General features: G+C 45.8%; 1 protein-coding gene and 1 pseudogene across 1 annotated transcript; both read right to left on the bottom strand.

Annotated features, from left to right (window-relative positions):
- Window positions 1-4759: 4759 nt before the first annotated feature.
- On the bottom strand, window positions 4760-4966 carry LOC143640811 (guanine nucleotide-binding protein G(I)/G(S)/G(O) subunit gamma-5 pseudogene; annotated as a pseudogene).
- A 14771-nt stretch (window positions 4967-19737) lies between these two features.
- Window positions 19738-22885, bottom strand: LOC143407827 (palmitoyltransferase ZDHHC19-like). Its single transcript, XM_077108388.1, has 6 exons — window positions 22755-22885; window positions 22285-22406; window positions 21599-21738; window positions 20668-20840; window positions 20133-20214; window positions 19738-19869 (listed from the first exon to the last, which is right to left on the bottom strand). The coding sequence occupies exons 1-6, from the start codon at window positions 22883-22885 to the stop codon at window positions 19738-19740; spliced, it is 780 nt and encodes a 259-aa protein (XP_076964503.1).
- Window positions 22886-24364: the final 1479 nt, after the last annotated feature.

The following is a 24364-nucleotide window of genomic DNA, read 5'->3' as shown; positions in this document are numbered from 1 at the left end:
AGTTGTGACACACAATTTTTTTCTTCTGGAATGCTCCCCTGTCTCTGGGCTGGTGACAAATTTCCATGCATCCCTAAAACATGTCAGTTTGTGAGTAAACCTATTATGATCTTTCTCTTGTTATTTTACACTTTTTATTTATATTTCCATCTCTCCCGGCTAGACTTTGGCTTTTTTTTTTTTTTTTTTTTTAATGGTGCTGGGGATTAAACCCAGGGCCTGATGCATGCTAGGGAAGAACTCTACCAACTGAGTTATGTCCCCAACCCTAGACTTTGGACGCTTTTAAGGAAAGACCCTCTCCTCTCTTTCTCAAACCTAGGATATTTACAAAGATAGTTAAAGGATTTTTATCCACTTATTACAGATTAGTCATGCCAGGTAAATGTTCAGAAAATTATGTGTGTTACTGAGGATTAAACCCCAGTGGTGCTCTACCACTGAACTATATCCCCAGCCCTTTTTATTTTTCATTTTGAGTCTGGGTCTTGCTGAGGTGCCTCCAACTTGTCATCTTGTTGCTGGGATTACAGGCCTGTACCACCCATCATACCCGACCAAGAAAACAGGAGACTATTAGTTTATCACAGAAGGATATCTTTTCAGGAACATATTAGTATTCATTATCGTGTGCCCTTTGCTCAATTTTGAGATATCCAGAAAACTCGATCCTAAAGCTATCAGGATAATTGCTGTGAGCTGGTGAGGTATGTATCTCACCCTTCAGTGAGTGAGAACAAAGGAAAAGGCTCCAGACTCTGCAAAGAAGTCAGTGAGGGGAGATCATCATATTGCTTTAAAAAAAGAAGAAAAGAAAAAAGTAAAACCAATCAGGTACATTGGTTTCTCTTTCATACCTCCTTTTTTTTTTGTTATGTGTATGAAAAAAAAATTATTTTCAAGTCTGCCTTCAATATACATTGTAAATTGTTTTTCTGGACACAGTTTTGTTCCTGTATCTTCTTAAGAGATATCCTTGAGAAAAAATTTTTTGAAAAATCTAGTCTCAGCCAATCACTGCAGGACATGTCTCCTCATCCCCACTACTCAAGAGGCTGAGGCAGGAAGATGGCAAATTTGATGCCAGCTTAGGCAACTCAGGGGGACCCTGTCTAAAAACAAGGGGGATTGGCTGGGTATGGTGCTCATTAGTAGAGCACTTGCCTAAAATGTGAAAGTCCCTATTTCAATCCCCTGTACCAAAAAATGGGGTCCTTGAAGAGGCTAATATCAAGGCAAAAAGGATGCAATGATCATTTCCCCCTGATTTATGTACATATAATTGTGGGAGAATTAGGTAAGCACTGATAATATTTATTATATATCCCCTTAAATATCATACATTTGGGGCTGAAGTTGTAGCTCAGTGGTTGAGCACTTGCCTGCCATGTGTGAGGCACTGGGTTTGACTCTCGACACTACAGTAAAATAAAATAAATAAATGAGCACAATAGTGCATGCCTATAATCCCAGAGGATTAAATTATATTAAAAAATCATACATATACATGATAAAACTGGGATCACAGCTGGGCATGGTAATACACAACTGTAATCCCAGCGACTCAAGAGGCTGAGGCAGGAGGATCCCAAGTTCCAGGCCAGGCTCAGGAATTGATTGAGACCCAGTCTCAAAACAAAAAGGGCTGGGGATGTAGCTCACTGATAGAGCACTCCTGAGTTCAATCTCCAATACTGCGAAGAAAAAAGATTGCATATAATGTTATTTAATTTTTTAAATTTTGTTGTTGTTGTTGTTGTAGATGGACACAATACCTTTATTTTTATTTTTTTATGTGGTGCTGAGGATCAAACCCAGTGCCTCACATGTGCAAGGCGTACCCTCTACTACTTAGCCACAACCCCAGCCACCTCCCCGATATAATTTTATAATTTATTTATATAGAATACCTTTCTATGTAACTAAATATAAACCTGTGTGTGTGTGTGTGTGTGTGTGTGTATGCATGTGCGCGCGTGCAGTGCTAGAGATCAAAACCAAGGCCTCACACATGCTAAGTAAGCACTCTATTCCTGAGCTATATCCCCAGCCTTTATATGTATATGTGTGTGGTACTGGGGATTGAACCCCAGACCTATTGTATCCTAGGCAAGGGACACATCACTGAGCTACATCCCAGACTCTTTCTACTTTTTATTAAGTCAGGGTCTTGCTAAGTTGCTAAGGCTAGCCTTCAACTTGTGATAGTCTTGTCTCAGCCTCCTGAGTTTAGGCATGTGCCACTGTCCTGGCCCAGAACTTTTCAAAATAAAATCAACCCCACAGCATTGTCATCTGATAATAACAAAAAGGTAACAAAAACAATATGAAAAAAATGTTTCCCCCGAATATATATATATATATATATATATATATATATATATATATATATATATATATTTAGTTGTAGTTGGACACAATATCTTTAATTATTTTTATGTGGTACTGAGGATCAAACCCGGTGCCTCACATGTGTGATACGGGTGCTCTACCACTGAGCTACAGTCCCAGCCTTTCAGTTATCATTTCTAGTTGGAGACACTTTGTGACAGAATAATATTATCTCTTTTTCTGGCGCGGCGGGGGGGTACTGGGGATTGAACTCATGACACTTGACCACTGAGCCATATCCCCAGACCTATTTGGTATTTTATTTTAGAGACAGGATCTCACTGAGTTGCTTAGCACCTTGCTTTTACTGAGGCTGGCTTTGAATCTGAGATCCTCCTGTCTTAGCCTCCCAAGCTGCAGGGATTACAGGCAGGCGCCACTGTACCTAGCCCAATATTATCTTCTTTTAGCATGATCCAACCCAGTTGTTTTCTTGACTGTTTTAAAATAAATCTGTTCTCATCATCTGATACAAAGCTCATGTACTCATCAAAACCAATGATACAGCCCTTATCATTATATTCATTTGCTCATAGAACCACCCCTGAAATTGGCACCTATTTTGCAAGCATCTGAAGAAGAGGTTGATGGGCTACACCATTGCCTTCTGTGCTTTTGGCCCGACCATACCCGTGGTGGAATCTCTGACAGACCACTCTCACTGCATGCTACTACCTCAGAAAGCCACTTGTGAGTAAATATATTTCTGCAGGATCTCTTAACGACGGCTACATAAAAATCTATAACAAAATTATTATAATTTATATTATAATTTATTTAATTCTCTGTAGTAATTTCAAACTTTACACTTTACTTTTACACTGTGGTGACCTTCCTTCTATCTAACAAACATCTTTGTGTTCCGAACCACTTGTTTCTTTAAAGGATTTGGGAGATCCCTGTGCTCTGGATCAAACCCAGAGCCTCACATGAGCTAGGCAATTGCTCCATCACTCAATGACACCGTTGGACCAGAATGGAGAGATTTTACTGGGAAATTTTATTCAAGCTCTGATAGTACCTAATGAAATGTTGCTGTATGACAAAATAATGGGTTTCTAGAAAATGATTATTTGTACCCACCAGATACGCTTATGATGCCAGCCATCGGATTTATAGATTTACTCTGGGGTTGTTGATAAGCTAATACATTGCTTTTTTTCCCCCAAGTAAAAAATTGGAATCTATTTATTTATTTTTATTAGTAAAATTATACATAATACTGGGATTCATTATACCATATTCTTGCATGCACATAATTTGATCAGTCTCATGTTCCAACTAACATATTCTTTTTTTTTTTGGTACTGGGAATTGAACCCAGGCGTGCTTAGCCACTGAGCAACATCCCCAGCATGTTTTTGTATTTTATTTAGAGACAGAGTCTCACTGAGTTTCTTAAGGCCTCACTAAGTTGCTAAGGCTGGCTTTGAACCCACAGTTCTCCTGCCTCATCCTCCAAAGCCACTGGGACCACAGGTGCCACCACACCTGTCTAACATATTCTTTTTGGGTGAGGGGAGGTGGTATCTTGAACTTTTCTTTTTGTTTTCAATGCTGGGAATTGAACCCAGGGCCTCATGCAAGCAACCAATTTATCACTGAGGTACATCCCCAGCCCTTGAGCATTATTTTTAATAGGTCTATCTTTTGGACACGACCTAATGGCTGGGTATCATGAGAAATACAGTATTTTATGTGTCTGGAACTTTAAGTATATTTTCACTCAAAATTCCTGTAGGACAGGAGTTTCGCAGAGTAATGAACTGGCACTGGTCATATTCAACAAGATGAGACAACCAGCAAATATGGGAAAGACCTAAGATTGAAATCCAGATTTATAGTACACCAGGATTCAATATCTGGGTTATGTGGCTTCTCTGCAAGAGGAAGAAGAAAGTTTTTTCTTTTTTGTTTTTTTTCATACCAAGTATTTTGAGCCAGGTGCAGTGGCACGTGCCTGTAATCCTAGCAGCCTGGGAGACTGAGACAAGAGAATCGAGAGTTCAAAGCCAGCCTCAGCAAAAGCAAGGCACTAAACAACTCAGTGAGATCCTGTCTCTAAATAAAACACAAAATAGGGCTGGGGATGTGGCTCAGTGGTTGAATGCCCTTGAGTTCAATCCCCGGTACTAAAAATTAATAAATATTTTATTGTATGTTGCTGCCCGTGTATATAAAATAATTACCCTTGTGAAATAGAAATTCATGAAAATTCAGAGAGGTAGATGTTAAGGATTGACAAAAGTAGAAGATTATATTATGGTACATGTGTTACAGGGAAATTTTTTGTACAGGCTTCAAATTAAGCTCTCTTGAATATTCACTGGTTCTTGAGCAGTGGGTTTGGGAAACCTCAGAAAGATGACTACAAAAAGGAATAGACTTTCTGGGGTCTGAAGGAACTTGTACATGAAGATACTCCAGTCAGTAGGGGATCATGGTGAGCATTCTGCAGACAAAATTTTTTCAAGTCTGCAACTGCCTGGGAAACCTTCATGTGGTTGAGTCCGGCCTCCAGCCAGAGCTGCTGAACCACCTCCTTCATAGTGTCAACGCTGGAGGAACCAGACATGGTGCATTCGAGGGCCAGGTGACTCTTCTGTCAGAGGGTCCACAGGTCACCATCAGCTGGGCCAGATGACTGGGCAGCATGCAGCAGAGAAGATTCTTTTTTTGAGGGGGGGGCTGTGGATTGAACTCAGGGCACTTGACCACAGAGTCACATCCCCAGCCCTTTTTTGTATTTTCTTTAGAGACAGGGTCTCACGAGTTGCTTAGCACCTCGCCATTGCTGAGGCTGGCTTTGAACTCACAATCCTCCTGTCTCAGACTCCCGAGCCACTGGGCTTACTGGCTGTGCACCACTGCGATTGGCTAGAAAAGAGATTCTTATAGAAAAAGAGATAAATAATTGCTAGGAATTAAGGGCTGATTCTTTTTTTTTTTTTAATTTGTTCTATTCAACATGACAGTAGAATGCATTTTGACACAACATGCATAAATGGAGTATTACTTCTCATTCACCTGGTTAAGGGCTGATTCTTTATCTGAAATCCCAGAAAGAGAAGCATGTCTCTTGGGAGCATGAAAGCAGTCATTCCAGTGTAGCTGAAGTCTGGGAAAGCCCAAGGCTAACTTCATGGAGACCCCATGCTTCTGACACAGAAGGCAGAAGATAACCCAGTATCTTTGATAAGGCCCTAAGAGTAAATGGGAAGTCTCAACTGGTTCTAAGGATGAGTCACTGTCTATGGGGACACATTCCCCACTGAGCTAACAGAAGGAAACTCAGTTCCTTGTATCTAAATAGCATGTTTTAGGTTTCCATTTTGTTGTGAATTCAATGAACAAATATTTGTTCAGCTCCTATGTTAGCCTGGCAACTCCATGAAATACCTATTTTCTGTTCCCCATTGTCCAGGTTCTTATAGCTGTCTGGCCAGTTACATGAGGACTGTGATGGTCACTTTCTCCTTCTTCTGAAACTACACCCTTGTATTTCCTCCTTTACCAGTAACCACCCCCCCACCCAGCCCATCTCTCTTTTAGTATCAATGTGAATGACTATTGTTTTTCTTCACAGTGCAATATCTAATTCCCCTCTTCTATTACCACCATATTCTTTTTTGAAATTTTTCTTATTGTGTGAAGGCTTTATTGGAACAATTCTTAGTATGTGTCTTCCATTGCAGCCTCCCATCTTGGGAGTTGAAGACCCTTCTTTTATCTCCTTTGGGTTAATTATTTCAAACAGGTAATTTAGACCATTAAAGTCCCAGGAATTTGAATCTTGGATCAGAAGGGATGCTGGAGGTGGGGCTAATGGCAATTCTAGGGCCAGATTATTCATGAACCTGTGGATTTGTGCCAGCTCCCTGGAACTGCCTTGATTCTGCAATTTGCCGCACGCCAGATAACTGCCTTAATTCTATGAACTCCTGATACCCTTCCAGGAATTTCTCTATTTGCTTTGTATAACTAGAGTTGGTCCCTGTTCTATGCAAATCACAGCTGGAACTGATGCAGTAAAGCTTCTATTCATTCAACTGAATATGCAATAAATTTTATTGAACACCTATCCTGCCCCAGTCAGTCTCAGTGTCTGCCAAAGTGATTATCCAAACTGATTTGTGGCAATATGTCCAAGGAAAAGATTGGAATTCAGTTTTTTGATCAGCTTTGTGTCACTGACAAAATACTTAAGATATACAACTAGTAAGGAGAAAAGATTTATATTTGGGTTATAGTTTCAGAGGTTTCATTCCATGATTAGCTGATTCTGTTGCTTTTAGGCCTATAGTGAGGCAGAACATCACCGAGGGAGCATGTGGTAGACCAAAGCTATTGACTTCGTGGTGCCTAGGAAGCAAAGGAGAATTTGCTTTTATAACAAAGCCTCTCACTCAAAACCCAGTAAACTCTGAACCATAAATGAATGAATGCATTGTTGAAGTCAGAGCCCTGGTGATTTAATCAGTTCTCAAAGACCCCCATCTTTGAACACTGCTGCATTGGGGACCAACTCTTCAACACTTGAGCTTTAGGGGTCATCTAAGAATACCCAGAATTAGCAGAATTAAACCCTAAGCTGATATTTCTTTTTTAAAAAAAAATGTTTATTTCTTAGTTTTAGGTGGACACAATATCTTCATTTTACACTTATGTAGTGCTGAAGATGGAACCCAGTGCCTTCTGCATGCTAGGTGAGCGCTTTACCACTGAGCCACAACCCCAGCCCTCTAAGCTGATATTTCTTGAGAAACATCCCCAAATTTCTATGACAAGCTAGTTACTAGAAATCTCCAACAGCTGCAAATCATCAAAGAGAGACATTTCTCCCCTGCCAGATAACTTAAATTACCCTTTGATCGAGGCTATTACTAGGCATTTTATACCAAATAGAGTGGGAGGAAACCCAGGTTATTGGCCAAGGTATTTCAAGCCAAGTGAGTCTTATAGCATCTCTCAACTATTATCAGTAATGTGAGTAATGACAGATTAACTGTAAAGATACTTTGCAAACACAGAGGAGCCTGGCAATTGAAGTTCTAGAAATGGATAGTTTTCTTTGATATTCAGAAGTTGTCAGACTACCTGGTTTTTGTTTGAAACTTACTAAGAATTCGTTACATATAGGATATTCCTAATTCCTCAAACTTCCCCAGCAACCGCCTCCAAATCCCACCCAGTTTCTTTCTTTCTTTTTTTAAAGAGAGAGAGAGAGAGAGAGAATTTTTTGATATCTATTTTATAGTTTTTTTTCCGTCGGACACAACATCTTTATTTGTATGTGGTGCTGAGGATCGAACCCAGGGGAGCGCGCATGCCAGGTGAGCACGCTACCACTTGAGCCACATCCCCAGCCCCTCTTTCTTTCTTTCTTTCTTTTTTTTTTTTTTTTCAGTTGTAGATGGACACAATATTTTTGTTTATGAATTTATTTTTTAATGTGGTGCTGAGGATCAAATCCAGTGCCTCACACGTGTGAGGCAAGTGCTCTACCACTGAGCTACAGCCCCAGGCCCCCACCCAGTTTCTTAAACAAAAATTCTTACTATGGTCTGAATATTTGTATTCCTACTCCCAACCCCCAAATTCATATGTTGAATTTCTAAGCCTCCAAGGTGATGGCATCAGGAAGTGGGACCTATGGGAGATGAAGAAGTCATGAGGGCAGAGCCCTATATTCCTGTATACAGTGCATGCCTATTGCCAGCGATTACTATCTTTAAAAATGGGATAGTGTTCTTCAAAACAAGCCAAGGGGGCTTATCTGCCCCTTTCAGCAAGTGAGGACACAGCAGGAAGTTATTTATGAATCAGGAAAGCTGGTACCATGACCTTACATTTTCCAGTCCCCAGAACTGTGAGGAATAAATTTGTTATTTATTATTTTAGCATCCCAGGAATACTAAGATAGTTCATAAACAAATAAGTAGACTCTTTGCTCTGAGAATGATAAAACAGAACCCATGTGGGGAACAAACTCTTATCTAGTTGTGTTTGTTTATACTAAACAAAATAGTAGGGGAGATATAGGTATTCACTGTTTTAAGTGTAACCAGAAATGGTGGTGGTTGTTTTTTTTTTTTTTTTTTTCCTTGTTTGTTTTGACACCATGGATTGAGCCCAAGGGCACTTAATCATTGAGTACATCATACATCCCCAGCCTTTTTTTTAATTTTTCATTTTGAGACAGGGCCTTGCTAAATTGCTGAGGTGGCTTTGAACTTGTTATCTTCCTGTCTCAGCCTACTGAACTGCTGGGATTACTGGTATGCAACATCATACCCAACCCCAGGATTGTTTGAAATGTGTGTTAAATCACATAGACAAAGAAAGTACTGTCATGAAGGAAGAAGGGACTTATGCCACTGATCCCTACAAACAGAAGGCACTGCAGGCTGTGAATGGGGAGCACACAGGGAAATACCAGGTCAGTCAGAAAACAAGGTCAGAGCCTTTATTGTGGTTTCCAAGTGAAGGACTGGGTAAAGGGGCATAAATTTTGAATTGTTTGGTTTGGCTAACTCCAACAGGCTGCAGCATTTAGGAATGTCTCTTGCAATCTGGTACCTGGCCCTGGGACAATTAGGTAAAGGGAACACTAAGAGCTTGCTAAAAGAAGAGGTTAGAAGTGTAGGCCCCCTGGAGTGGTTGGTATGCATATAAGAGGTGTGACTTGGGCAGTTTTTTACTATCTTTAGGAATTGGCTAACCCCAAAGAAGCAGTCCCTTATTTAAAAACTACAACAATAACAACAAAAAGCAGAATATAAAGGTATGATTAATACATTCACAGACAGTCCTACTTGTTTTGGCACTTTTCATCTTTTTTACTAACTCTTTAAGTGTCCATCTCCCTTTCTAGGTCTGTGAACAATGAGCACAGGGTCATATCTTACTCTTGTCACTGGTGGGTATTCAGCATATGCCTGCTAAATTAATAAGCCAGTGTGTGTGTTTAGGCAAAATTGAGGGTAGGTATAGTCAGACAAAAGAAAACAAGCAATCAAATAATAAAAACTGTGAGTCAGCTAGGCAAGAGAGTCAGCTTCTGGCCTGCTGCCCACTTTGGCTCTTCAGATACCACTGGGGCGAAAAGAAAGCCTCCCCCCACCCCTTTTGCAGCCTTCCCCCCATACCTGTATTCTCTCCAAAACTGCAAGAAAGGGAGTAGGTACAGCCATGAATAGGGAGACAGCCAGAGCTATCTCCTCAGTATTCCCTCCCCAAACCCCAAACCTGCATCCTTTCTCAGCCCTTTCCCCATGGGCTTGGTCCTATGAAATTCTAGCTTGGTCTCTGTGTTTTCTTTAGACAAAAGAGACAGGCTTGAGAACGGGCAAGCAGTGGGAGTCACTGTGTTAAAATCTTGACAGGCTCTTGGCTCGTGTCCTTGTAAAATGAGGGAAATACTAAACTCAGGGAAAACTGAGCTTACAATTGTGCAGCTCCACCCTGTTTCCACCTCCAGTCCTGTCCCTGACTATGGCCCTTCTACAAATGTTGGACCTCCAACTCAAGGAGGGGCTTCTCACTCTCGAGACAGATGGCATTCTCCCTTAAATGTGTATCTACTTTCTAAATAAACCTTTGTCTCTGCCTTTGCCAGACTCATGCTGAAATTCTTTGCTGCCCTGAGTTCCCTCTGGGAACTCTTTGGACCCTTCTTGGGAGAGATCTCTTCTCCATGACAGTCAGTTACTGAATCAGGCATGGTCCTGGCCACCCGCCTCCCATAGATGGCATGCCAATCACTGAACTGGTCACAGGAGAAGATATTTCTCTAAAGAATGGTCTGAGGAGTTTCCAGAGAAAGGGAGAACTTGACTCAGGGCCAGCAGGGTTCTTGCAGACATGACCGAAAAGAATTTTACCATGCACCAGTCAAAGGCAGAGACAGAGGTTTATTTGTGAAGTAGATACATATTCAAGGAAGAATGGGGGCTTATCTTAAGAGAGAGACCCCTTTGGGGTAAAGCAGGCTATCTCCAGAGAGACAGACAGCAACCTGTTGGTATGGGGTGTTAGTATTTGCAGAGGGAGGATAGCTAGGGGCTGGTCTAGAGGTGGAGGCAGGGTAGAGCTACACAATTTCACACCCTCGCTTGCACATTGCCCTCAAAGTTGCAACTGTTGGAGGGAGCCTTTCACATTTAGTGGTTTATGGTGCTTCTTTTGACACTTAGTGTGTCTCTCTGTCTTCCCAAATTACTATCTCAAAATGACCAGTTTTGCAAAAGAGAAAAGGTTTATTTAGGAGGCAGCCAAGCCAGAAGACAGATCAAGTCTCAGATCTCTCCCCCATAAGGTTTAGGGATATTTATGATAAAGAAGCAGGGAGGTCGAAGGTACGGGGAGAGGTGATTGGAAGTAAGGAAAATTGAAGTAATCAGTGGTCTGTACACGTGGAATCAAATTTCATTGTCTTCATAGGACACATGTTCAGAAAGTGTTGTTGGTGGGGACAAAAGGACAGTGCAAGTAATAAGTAAGGGGTCAGATCAGAAAGATGGGGGCTGGGCTGGGGATGTGGCTCAAGCGGTAGCACGCTCGCCTGGCATGTGTGCGGCCCGGGTTCGATCCTCAGCACCACGTACAAACAAAGATGCTGTGTCTGCCGAAAACTAAAGAATAAATATTAAAATTCTCTCTCTCTCTCTCTCTTTAAAAAAAAAAAAAAAAAAAAAAGAAAGATGGGGGCTGGTTTGAAAGGAAAAGTAATAAAATGTTAATACCTCTAGAGCACTTCCCCTTTTCCACCTGTTGCCAAGGTTACCAGCCTCCAGGGATTATTCCTCCCTGCAGGGAGTTGTAGGGGCTGTTAATGAATGCCTCCTAGGCTGCTCCCTTCTTGCCAGCACCCCTGGTTGACTTCCTTCTGGCCCTTGGATCACTCCATCTTTTAGGTCAAGTAAGCAGGTTGTGGGGAAGAGAAGGCATGAGAACAAAGGAATTCTAAAGTGTGTAAAAGAGGCAGGACACCCCCACTTCCTCAGACAACCAGCTCCTCTGCCCCAGGGGTCCTAGCCTTGCCTCACCCTCAGCCACTTGCAGGGCCTTCTTGGGTGGGGCCGTCAGGCAGAGCAGGACAGGGCTGAGCCAGAGGCAGCAGGAGCACTATGGGCACAGTGCAGGGTTGGAGAGGGGTTCAAACTGGCCGCCTTGTCAGCAGACAGCCCTGTGCTGAACTTCACTGCCAGCTCTAAGTTTGCCTAGAGAGTGGGGCCCTGTGGTCACTGCCCAAGCCCTTCCCCTGCTGGAACGGCCCTGGAAGCAGGAATGAGAGTGGTCCCCTGGGAACCAGAGAAAGCCATCAGGCTGATGCCATCAGGTTATCTTGGGCAAACTCTTCCCTCTGCAGGTCCCAGAGCCCCATCTGCGAAACTGGGGTTGGCAGACAGCTGGATGAGGTAGCCCTGAGTCCCTTCCCTCCCTAAAGACTTAAGAGTCTGTGACCCTCAGTGTGGTATCTATGATTATCTTGAGGACTTCAAGTCTGAGCAAAGGGAAGACAGATTCTCCTGTGGCACATTAGTTGGCGGCAGAGCTGGGTGACTAGGTTGAGTCTCATCCTATATGCCCTGACTTCCCAAGAGGCCCATGAGGAAAGGTCTGGAGATGCTAGGCTCTCCATCCCAGGTTCTGAGAAACTGATGTCACTCCATTTTTGAGAAACCAGCTTCTACCTCAAGGCCTGTCCAGAGGGAGGGAGCATGACTCTTGTCCTTGGAAAAACCCACAGAAGGCTCTTAGGCACATACCCACCCTGCTGAGTTGTTTAACAAAAGGGATCTGCGGTGCTAGGTGCCCCTGACTCAGTTACCCTAGGTGAGGACCCATAGCAACCCGCTAGCAACCACCAATCAGCATGAGACAGGAAAAATATCTGAAATGTCAGGTGACCTCCCAGTAGTTTCCGTGATGTATAACATGATTAGGCAACCCTGCAGTTTGGCATATAGACTCTTGCAACCCTTCCGGGCCTAAACCAATCAGTTCAAATATATCCACCATTTGAATTCACCAACTACCCTTACCCAACTTGTTCCCGCCAGTGAATGTGCTCATCAATGTTAAGAATTGTTGTTTGATTTTCCCGCGGTATAAAATGATTTGCTGTGTGATGTTGTGATGCATAGCGTATCCCCCCAAAACCTATAAATCCTCACTGAGCTAAGGGTTGGGACTCACTACTCAGGACCGCTGCGTTGTAAACGGTTAAGAGTCCAGGCTCGAGCCTGCAATAAAGACTCTTGTGCAATTGCATCAGATTCGGCTCCTGGAGGTCTATTGGGGTCCCACGAATCTGGCATTACGGTTCTAGGAGCTTGTGGGCACCTGGTAGCCCTGCAGGCGTGGGGGCCATTTCTTGGCACTGGCCCAGGGATGGCAGAGTTTCCTGGGTATGTGGACAGTGGGCCCCATAACTGGGCCCTTATAACACCCCTTGCCTTATCCATGAACCAAGGATTGGGTGGGGCATGTCTGAGAATCAAGGGCACATTCAGCAGAAATGAGAAGGGGGCAAAAAGGGAAGGGGGTGCAGCCCAGTTGGGGCCTCTCAACTTGGCAAGGAGTCACAAGACTGGCCCAAGGCTTAGGGTAGAGGGTATGGTGGAGGACGTCAAAGGAAGGGATGTTCTATGTCCCACTTAACGCTCAAGAAGCAGTGAGCCTGATCCAAGGATCTTTCTTAAGGAAATCCTAGGAATCCTAGGCTGGGGGCAGGGGGCGGACACACCTAAAATCTTCATCCCAGAGCAGGAAGTCTTTGCCTTTGGATAGGCCATGTCCTCTTTTGAGAATCTGAGGGAAATTACATCCTTCCCTAGTGGGGAAACTGAGGACCAGATTGTCAAGGAGATGTCTCACATCTAGCTTAGGACTTAAAAGGCCCTTGCTTGAGAGTGAGTGAGGCCCTGTATACCTGAAGGCAGGGAGCCAATGAGTGCAGATCTGAACCAGGCAGGATGGCAGGGGGATAGGCAGGATGGCAGGGGGACAGCCAGCGGGGCTGGAGGAGGCAGCATGAACTCCTCAGAGACTGGGGCCTGGCCTTCTCGGCCCCCCATGGAGCTGGACTCCCTCCAGCACTCCCCCTCCCAGGCAGTTCCATGATGCACATCCAGGCCTTGGCCCAGGCTCCTGGACCACCTCTCTCCTCCCTCACTCAGATCCAGTTTATTGGGGGGGCTGTCCTTTGGGAATGAGCTTGGGAGCCTCTGGCTTCCCCACTTGGCCTTTCCCCCTGATGGTCAGCAGGGTTGAGCCATCCCTCCTGCACACACAGGTTCACAGGCACTAAAACCTGGGCACAGGGACTCCTCCCCTCCTTCTCTGCCATGTGCCCATGAACTTGGGCTTCCCAGACAGAGGAAGTGAGCAGGAATAAGATTTGAGAAAAGCCTTAAGCCCCAAAGGGACTTGAGACCAGGGAGACAGATATTGGGCAGGGAAAGGGGATGAGAAGAGTTGGAGTTCAAGCCAGGGCAGGCGGATGGGGCTGGGCCGGGGATTCCCAGGAGAGGTGTAGGAGGAAAGGAAGAGGGAAGAGCAGCCTTGTGGTGGGACTTTGTAGTCTGGAGACTTGGAAACACATCCTGCATCATAGGTCACCCACCTCCTAAAGTTGGTCAGAAAGGATAAGGGGCTGGGCGAACAAACCCCCGAGGATGAGCTCATACCAAACATGTGCATACTCTCTCTCTCTCTCTCTCACACACACACACACACACACCCTAGGGGACATGCATCTGACCCCTTGGGTGACATCCTTTTGCCTCCACCTTTGTCACACAAGATGGTTTCACCCAGATACAAGTATGGAAAGAAGCAGTATAGTTTGTCTGTCCTGATGCTTCATGTGGCAAGATGATATGGGGTCCTTGATACAAATTCAGAGAGCCCCACAACCACTAATAGTACTCTGGAAATTCTGACATGGTCGGGTCGCCCAACTAGTGGAGAAAATCACCATAAATCATTCCAGCTGCATTCATTGCTTGCCTGCTGTGCACTAGATGAAACACCTCACCTCCTCCTCCAACAACCTACTACAAAGGTGATATTATTCCCAGTCCCAAGATCACACTCTGGAGACTAACAGACACACGGTTTGATGTGCCCCCTGCCCAACACTCTGGGGCCTGCAGACTCAAAAGACCTGAGTCTACCCCAGGGACAGGACCAGAACCAGCACCTGATGCACCCCAGGAGGAAGGGACCAGGGTGGGACACAGTTGCAGGAGAGATGCAGGATGAATGCCCCCACCCTCCCACATCTGGGGAGGAGGCGGCCAGGAGGGGGCTCCAGACTGACTCAGGCTGGCTCACCTCCAACTAGAGGGCTGGGCCAGACTTGGTTTTCAAATTCCTGGGCAGCAGGCACCCCCTGTAGTCAGACAGGGATGCTGCAGGGCAGGGCTTGTTCCATCCCTAGTGCTAGCTGGGGGTTTTCTCTCCTCTCATCTCCAGCCCTTGCCAGGAAGCCAGCCAGGTCAGTCACTGTGACTATTACTGTTGCCACATTTTAAAGATGAGAGAAATGACAAGTGACTTGCTCAAGGTCAATGAGCTAGACAATGTTGGTTCCCTAGCTTGGGTCTCCAGAGAGCAAGGATCTTTCCCTTCCAAGAGGGCTTTGTTCCAACCCCTCAGAGCCTCCCTACATCCCCAGGAAACACCGCTTCTCTAAACCAGGAACAAACAGACAGAGCAGCCATAGGAAGAAGTAAAAACTATTTACAAATGTACAACAGGAATGGAAGTCTTAGCACTCCCAATAGGGGAGTGATTGAGGGCTCAGCTACGAGAGGTCTCCACATGGAGGCTCAGAAGATGAAGTTCAGATGTCCTGGTATCCAGCAGTGTGAATGGGTGAGTGAGAGGCTCGTGGATGGGAGGCCAAGCCTTCTCTGTGGGCTTTTTGCTGCGGCATCGGGCTGATGGAAATCTAAACACATAAGTCAATACATGGGTGTTCTTTCTAGCCCCTACCCTGCAGTTCACAGTCATGGCTCTGGGCCCCAGGAGGCAGGACAAAGGAGAGGGTTGGTACCCCAAGTAATGCAAGGGCCCTTGGGGGGCACCATGGGTTATCTACCCTACTGCACTCCTAATGCTCCACTTCATATATTTCACATGGGATTTCAAGTATAAATTTCCATTAAAAAAAAAAAAAAAAAAGAGCCAGGCACAGTGGCACATGACGATAATTCTAGTGGCCTGGGAGGCTGAGGCAGGAGGATCACAAGTTCAAAGCCAGCCTCAGCAAAAGTGAGGCACTAAGTAACTTAGTGAGAACCTGTCTCTAAATAAAATACAAAATAGGGCTGGGGATTTGGCTCAGGGGTCGAGTGCCCTGAGTTCAATTCCCTGTCCCCCCTCCCCCCCAAAAAGAATCTCCTTTAAAACATAAATGACTAGTCTCAGTCCTCATTAATAACTGAGGAAACTGAGGCCTAGAAAGGTAAGGGACTGGCCAAGGCCAACTAGCAAATTAGTGGTGCAGTCTTTTCTCTTTGTCTATTGAGCAACACCTGGGAGTGCTCTGAAACCTGGAACCCGCACACTCAGGTTCATATTTCCGTTCCTTAAGCTCCATGTGCTTCAGCTTCAGGGCCAGCCCAACCTCAGGAGCCTCCCCCAACACATGTGTGACCCACAGACATCCCTCTCCCAATGCAAACCCACTATTCCTCACCTCCTGTAAAGCTGCAGCCTCGCCACTCCCTGGGGGGCCCTGCCCATGTGATGGAGATGTGGGCCCAGGGAGCTCTGTGGGACGGTGTTGACGGGAATATTGTGGTGAGAACCGTGTGTGCACTGGGTCCCCTTGCTCAGGGTCCCACTCCGTGCCTTCCTCCTGCTGCATCCAAGTAGCTGTAGACATGTACCTGGGGCGTGATAGACCAAATGCAGGGAGTCATACCCACCTTGGCCTGGTCCCCCTGACCACCCTCACCCTCAGCTTGGAAAGCACAGAGCCCAGGGTTCCCAGCCAGGAGTCTCATCCCAGCTGCATTTCCCCTCTACCCCATTTCTTAGGGCAAGAACCTAGAAGGGCAATGAATGGGGACGTTCCCAGAGGCTCCCAGAGTGCCCTGGAGTAAACCCCAAAGGAAAGGACAATGGGTGACAGGGCCTGGGAGCTGTGGTCAGGGACCAAGGAAGAAGACCCAGCTTTATCTCACCCCACTCCCACCAGCCCCAGAGGTCCACCACTTGAGCCTTCAGTTTACCAACTCACTTGGGTCCCACTGGCATACAAATGGTCAAATACCAGTTGTTGGCACAGCCCTGGTCGAAGGGGTTGTTGTTCCGGAGGGATTTGCCCTGGAGGGAGATGGGGATGGGAAGAGGAGCTCAGAATCAGCAGGACTGGGCAAGGCCATCTCCCAGTGACTCTTCCTAAGTCAGTCAGCTAAGCCAGGGCTCAGCCCAGGCCTGGAGCAAGATTCTAAGGGCAGGGGAGCCCAAGAGTGACCCAGGGCCTCCTGCCTTCCTAGGCTCCTAGGAAGAGTGACCTCCCTCGACCCACTTGTGAGCAGCTCTCCCCAGACAATGCTGACACTGCACTCCTTTCTCCTGCCTTCTCAGGGCTCCTCATCATGTTGTGCCTCCCTGTGCAAGATCCTTGTTCTGTCTCCATTGGCCACACCTGTCCTCTTACCTCATCCTTCCACATACCCCCCTTTTTTAAAAAATATTTTTTAGTTGTTGATAGACCTTATTATTTTTTTAATTTGAATGGGGTGCTGAGGATCAAACTCAGTGCCTCACACATGCTAGGCAAGTTCTCTGCCACTGAGCTACAACCCCAGCCCCTTTCAGATACCTTTTAAACTCTTCCTTGTGCTGCTCAATTGCTCCAAAGACAATGTCACCACCCCACTCCCATTTCATTTCCCCACCTCTCATTTTTTCTAAAATTATGCCTTAATTGAATTTCACTATCTGGGAGGACAGGGGCAGTGGGGAGGCCCAATCATAGTTTCCTAGTCAAAAATCACATGGCCCAGGAAAATCTGGGCTGAAGGCCTTCAGTACACAAAGCAGTAAAGGTCAAGGCAAGGCAGGGCTGATGAATAAGGGCCAAGCACAGAGTCTCAGGTGGGAGGAGGACCAGATATGGCAGTGGTGGGCTGGTGACTAAAAGGATGGGAGGTGATGAGCAGGTAGGCTCCTCTGTCTGTTCACTGTCTCGGGGTCTGCAGCGTCCCCTCCCCCACTGATGCTGCCCACCAGTCTTACTGAAAGAGCCTTTAGTCAAGAGATTGCCATACTAAAGGAATGCCAGGGCAGAGATGCCCACCCCTGTCATTCCTATTCAACACTAAAAAGAAAAAGCAATAAAGATACACAGATTGGAAAGAAGGTAATGAAACTGTTCTTCACAGATGACAATTTTCTATGTAGAATGTACAACAGCCACAAAATGCTGAGGGAGAACTCAGTGGTTGAGCACCCCTGATTCAATCCCTAGTCCTAGAAAAACAACACTAAGGACTCCTGCTCTTGGGAAAATGCTATGAAGAAAATGGAATGACAAGTCACAGATTGCAAGAAGAGATTTGCAAAACCTAGATCTGAATCTGATGTAGAAAACTCTTAAAACTCAATAAGAAAACAACCGTTTTTTCAAATGGGCAAAAGATTGGAGTAAACGCTTTTTGGGGGAGTGGGTACCACGGATTGAATATAGGGGCACTCAACCACTGAGCCACATCCCCAGTCCAATTTTTTTGTATTTTATTAGAGACAGGGTCTCACAGAGTTGCTTAGTGCCTCGCTTTGCTGAGGCTGGCTTTGAACTCGGAATCCTCCTGTCTCAGCCTCCCAAGCTGCTGGGATTACAGGTGTGCGCCACCGTGCCCTGCCAGGAGTAAACATTTTACCAAAGACCCACTGATGGCCAAACAGACATGAAAATAGGCTCAACATCATTACTCATTAGGAAAACACAACCTGGAACCTTAATGAAATACTACAACTCATCTAATAAGACAGGTTTGATTAAAAGACAAAACCAAATAACAAAGGACAGTGTGAGGGGCTGGGGTTGTGGCTCAGTGGTAGAATGCTTGCCTAGTGTGTGTGAGGCACTGAATTCGATTCTTAGCACTGCATATAAATAAATGAAAGGTCAACTGATACCTAAAAGATATTTGAAAAAAAAAAGTGTGAAATGTTGGTGAGGATGTGAAGCAACTGGAATTCCCAAACATTGCTGGTAGAATTTAGAAACCTTACAGTTGTTTTGGAAGACAAATTTGGCAATTTCCTACAAAGTTCCACACGTGTTTACCTTATGACTCAGCAATGCCACCCCTAAGAATTTATTCAACAAAAATGAAAACTTATGTTCACATGCCTGTGCATCAATGTTTGGGGCAGCTTTATTTATAACTACCCCAAACTAGCTGGGCATAGTGGCCCACACCTATAATCCCAGAGGCTTGGGAGCCTGAAGCAAGAGGATGGCAAGTTCAAAGTCAGCCTCAGCAACTTAGTGATGCGCTAAGCAACTTAGTGAGACCCTGTCTCAAAATTAAAAAAAAAAAAAAAAATGTTTTAAAGCATAATGGGAGGGGTGCTAGGAATGTGGCTCAGTGATTAAACACCCCCGGGTTCAATTTCTAGTATGAAAAAAACAAAACAAAACAAACAAAAATACTGGCAAAAACTAGATATAATGTAAAAAATCCTTCGTTTGGTGAATGTATAAACAATCTATAGGGCATCCATACGCTTCTACACAGCAATAAAAGGAAATAAAATACTGATATGAGCAACAACATGGATGAATCTCAAATACATTGTCCTAAATAAATAAAGCCAGAGAAAAGAAGGCAATGACTCCATTTACATGTGATCCTGGAAAAAAAGAAAAACCAGAAGGACATAGGGAGAGAGATTGACAACAACAGGTGAATGAAAGGATATTCTGGAGTAAAGAAACTGCCTAAACTTGATCATGCTGGAGAATGCAGGACAGTATCCATTTGTCAAAATCCCTTATCCTAGACTAAAAGGGTGAATTTTGCAGTTTTAATTTATTCCTCAATAAATGAGTTTTTGTTGTTTTTTGTTTTTAAATCCCACCATGGCTCCCAGGTTTCCACTTCATCAAAACTAAATTTCACGCTCAACTTTTAGGGGCTTTTTAATCTTGACTCCCACGGGGTCAACTTCATTGCTCATGCCACCTTGGGTTTGATTTAGAATCGTTCCTTCCTCATTTCCTTAACATCCTACTTTCGGGTTTCTGTGCCTTTTTGCAAAGGTGTGCCTTTCACAGACAACACCCTCCTGTCTTCCACCTTTGCAAAATCACACCTAGGACAGGAAGAGTGGCACGTCCTCCTCTACAATGCTGGCCTCGCCAAAGTCAGTTTCTTGCAGGCTGCTATACCACTCAGGACCGACCCCCGTTCTCAAGCGTTTTCCTAGGTGTCTGCTGGTGTTATTCTGATCGCAGAGTTCTTTTATCAACACAAGCACAGGATGTACCCATCCCTCAAATAACAGGCTCTCCATGCAATGCACCCAGGAGGAAGAATGACCACTGAGCTCCAGGGGGAGGAAAGATCTGAGCTGCATCTTAAGGGGTGGGTCTGGAAGGACTCATGAGGCACCATCAGGACCAAGGGCAGTGAAGATCAGCCGAAAGTGCCGGATTCCCAAAGATGCAAGATGCCTCCGCACCGTCTGGTATTGCAGTACTCGCTTACCTTGCTCACCGACACAGCCTGCATTATCAGGAGCAGAATGACAGGAAGCAGGAGTACCAAGACGGGTACAGCTACTAGGATGCTTTGCATACACAAGCTAAGAAGAACAGACAAACTGTTCTCTCCTGGCCCCGCCCAACGACCGACACGTCCTCATTAGCCCCGCCCCGGCTGGCCCCGCCCACCCACTTTTTCCTCCCTGGACTGGACAATTAATCCAGCACACCCAAGAGGAACCTCACCCCACCATGCTGTCCTCCCACTTGTCCCTTTTTAACCTTCATTACCCCACTTCTTGGCCTCCCTAGATTCTTAACTCCATAGTCCATCCTACCACGCCCATCTCCCTGACCCCACTCGCCTTCAACCTGACCTTCATAGGTCCTCCCAAGTAGCTTCTCCCTTTAGCCCTGCCCACACCATCAGCCCTGCCCTCGGTTAACCCCCCCCTCTTGGCTGTCCTGCCCCTTGGCTGTCCGTCCCTCCCCACAACCCATTCTCTTCCCAGTATGGGCCCTTGGGACTGTGTGGATACGCCATGGCTGAGTCCAGCGACAAGGGCATGTGTCTTGTACGAATGAGAAAAAGCACACTGGTAGCCAGAAGAACAACCAGATAAAGGCACAGGGACACCAGCAGCAGCACGAATACGCGGAAATTTCTTTGACCTACACAATTGTTTACCCACGGGCAGTGGTGGTCAAAGTCCTAGGGGAGAGAAGGCAGACCTTGAGGGTCTATTTGGCTTAGCCCAATACCCCCAAATCTTGAGGCCCCCCCTCAACCCAGCCCCTAGACCTCCTGCTCTTGGCCCTGCACGTGAGCTCCCATCTCCAGGGTGAAACCAGCACGTCCATGGATAGAGCACAGTTAGGACGCCATGGCTCATCAGGTCATTTGTCATGAGTGAGGTCTTTAGAGACAAGACCTGCCTGGTGTCACTTTGAGCAGGATACAGAAAAGCTCTGAAGCTGTATTTTTTCAGATACTGGGTAAGGATGAGAAGAATTTCTTGCCCAGTCAGCCTTCTGTACTTGGAAACCCGTGCAGGGTGTGCACATGAGAGAAGAGCACTCGGACCCCAGGAAACCCTCAATTGGACACCCAGAGGTGGACAGGCAACGATACCCAGAACAGGGCAGCAGCCGGCCTAAAGTTATGGGTATCTAGTATCAGCAAGCTAGTGGGACAGTCACTGCCTTTCCTCCCCTTGACTCCACCAGGCTCAGCACAGATGGTGCCCTTTGCATGTCAGCACCTGTGCAAGCAAGGCCAGCGTCTCAGGACAAGTGCAGAACTGGAGGCAATAACATATATAAGTGACCAAGAGTGGCTGAGAGCCACTTGTTGCAGTGTGGGAAGATGGTCTCATACCCACCCCTGGACCACATATGATGTGAGGTTCCTGGTCCTGGCCAGGTGCCCTGGGATGGGTTGGTGAGTGGACAGGAAGGAGGAGTACTTACCTCCACACAGATATTACAGAAGGGACAGTGGTGGGTCCGGGGTGGGCGATGGAAAGAACACTTCGAGCACCACTGCAGGCGAAAGGCCGTGTTGTTCACTTGTGCTATGTATTGAATGTTGGGGTCCTCTTCTAAGGAGCCTGGCAGGGGAAGAGATTTGGGCAGTGGCAGGAGGCCCTTCCACCACTCTACTGCTTGGGGCCGCCCCATAGCATCATTGGGCAACAAGAAGGGTGGGGAGGAGGAGGGCAGGGGAATCCCGGTCCCTGTTGAGCAAGCTGACCACTCAGATGGGTGGCAGTCAGAGAGAAAGGGCTGTCCAGCCACAGGAGCTCTACACAGAGCTCTCCCCTTTTGGAATAGTGATCAGTGCTTGAAGTCGTGTGTAAAATGGGAAGGAGGAGGAGTGAACTGCATGGTTTGGAAGAGCCTGCTGGCCTCTCTTGCCAGCCTGCCCAGTCCTTCCTTCTAAAGCAACTGGAACACCTCCAGGATTCTGTTTTTTCACACTTCAGTGGCTTGGGAAATGAAGTGCCAGGGCCCAAGTAATGATGACATGGAGGGAAGGGCTCCTGAGGCCACGGGGTCGGGGGGTGGGGTTGAGGGGGGTTAGCATTTTTGAAATCACCCCTATAGGCATCAGCCCTTGGGATACCACCTCCTTCTCCAGGGGTCTGAGGCCTTACCTTTGTGTAAAATGCCTGGGTCTGACCCGTTGAGGAAGATGAGGCTCCCGAAGGACACAAGAAAAAGTAGGCCCGGCACCACACTGAATTCCCAATGCCCATTCTGAGCCAGCCACCGGCACCTGAAACCAGAGCCAGACTCAGTCCTAGTCTGGGGAAACCCAGAGCTCCCCACGAGGCCTAGTTCACCTGAGGTAGGACTCACTCGCCTTAAGGACAGATCTAAATATCCAGGTTAGAGACAGACCATGGAGACTCCACAAAATGTCACCAGCATTACCAGTCTCTCATAGTTCCCTAAATGCGTCAGGCACTCCAGACCTCTGTGCTTTCACATTGGGTTCCCTCTAACTCTATATCCTCCTTCCCCTGCTGACCCTCTCTCTCCACTTCCCTCCCTGCCTCTGTACTGTCGTTGTCTATTTTCTCTTCTGTGTCTAAGACACTGACACCTTCCGTGGGAGACTCACGGGAAGGCAAAGTAGATGCCACTTATCGTAATAAGAAGCATTGCATTAAAAGCTGGAAACAGGCTTGGTTTCAGCCATGAGGATTCGATCGGAGGTTCATTTGGGGGCGTGATACTCTGTGAAGAGGCCATGGCTAGACCACCAAGTCTCACAGACTGAAGCCACCAACGAACTCTTCTGGGTTGGCACCCAGACTGCCATGACAACAGAAGTGACATCACAGAGGTTCTGGAATGGGGGCTCTGGCTGCTTCCAGTGACTTCTGAGATCAACCTTCCCCCGCCCCCACATACGCACATGTTGTAGACTGGGACATCCTGCTCTTATGATGGTAGCTTTGTTGGAGCTTGTGATGATGTGATGTGGTTTGTCCCCAAAGGTTCAAAGGCTGGAGGGTTGGTCCTCAGTGATGAGGTGGTAGAACCTGAAAGAGGTGGGCCTAGTGGGAGGTAACTCAGTCACTCTGCAAGATGCCCTCTCAAGGGAGTAATGGACTTCTCATGGGCCCCCATTTGCTCCTGTAAGAGGGAGTTGTTATAAAAAGAGCCAGATTGGTCCCTCCCTGTTTTCTGACCACGCAATCTGGTGAACACCCTCACCAGAGATCTCTTGCAGGAGCTGCCAAATCTTGGATTCTGAGTTAAATAAACCTTACCTCCTTATAAATGATCTGTTCTCGGGTATTTTGTTAGAGCAACAGAAAGCAGGCTAATACAGAGGCCATAAAATATGTGAAGATGGCATGGGGAGAAGTTTGGTGATGGTTATCCCCCTTTCAGGCCCAGTGCTAATTGGAGTCAACAGTGCTCATTGCTCATCCTAGCTCCACTTCTTCCTTTTTGTTGTAACAGAGCTCCAGTTTGGGGAAGGAGGTAGAAATCTACCAATTAAATATCTTCCCAGTTTACTCACTTCCATGGTGGGATTTATGATGTAATTCTCTCTCAAAAATAAAATGAGCTGGGGATGTGACTCAATGGTTAAACAATCCTAGGTTCAATCCCTGATGATGATGATAATAACAACAATAATAATAATAATTTGTACATATTTATGGCATATAACATAATTTGAAACATGTATACATTGAAGAATGTCTGAGTCAAGCTTTTTAACATATACATTACTTCATATTCTTATTTGTGGTGAGGACCCTTAAAATCTACTCTTTGAGTCATTTTTAGTGTAGATAACATTATCAACTGTACTCATTCTGTTGTATGTTATTATTAACTGTAGTCATTATATTGCACAATAGATCCCTTAAACTCATCTCTCTCATCTAAGTGTAATTTGTTCTCCTGGGACCAGCATCTTCCCCCTCCACAGCCCAGCCACTCCTGGGCCCCTGGCAGTCACCATTCTGCTCTCTGTTTCTATGAGTTCAACTTTTATAGATTCCACATGTAGGTGAGATCATGTGATTGTTGCCCTGTGCGTGGCTATTTCCCCCAATAACACGTCCTTTGGCCTCATTCATTTGTCATAAATGACAGAATTTCCTTATTTTTTTTAAAGACTAAAGAGTATCCCCTTATATTTCTAAACCACATTTTCTGTATCCATTCATCCACCGATTGGCTGGACCATAGGGTAGTTTTTTGTTCTTT

Source organism: Callospermophilus lateralis, unplaced genomic scaffold, assembly GCF_048772815.1.
Source record: "Callospermophilus lateralis isolate mCalLat2 unplaced genomic scaffold, mCalLat2.hap1 Scaffold_6373, whole genome shotgun sequence".
Taxonomy (NCBI): Eukaryota; Metazoa; Chordata; class Mammalia; order Rodentia; family Sciuridae; genus Callospermophilus; species Callospermophilus lateralis.
Note: the sequence above shows the minus strand (reverse complement) of the source record. Positions and strands in the feature narration are given on the sequence as shown.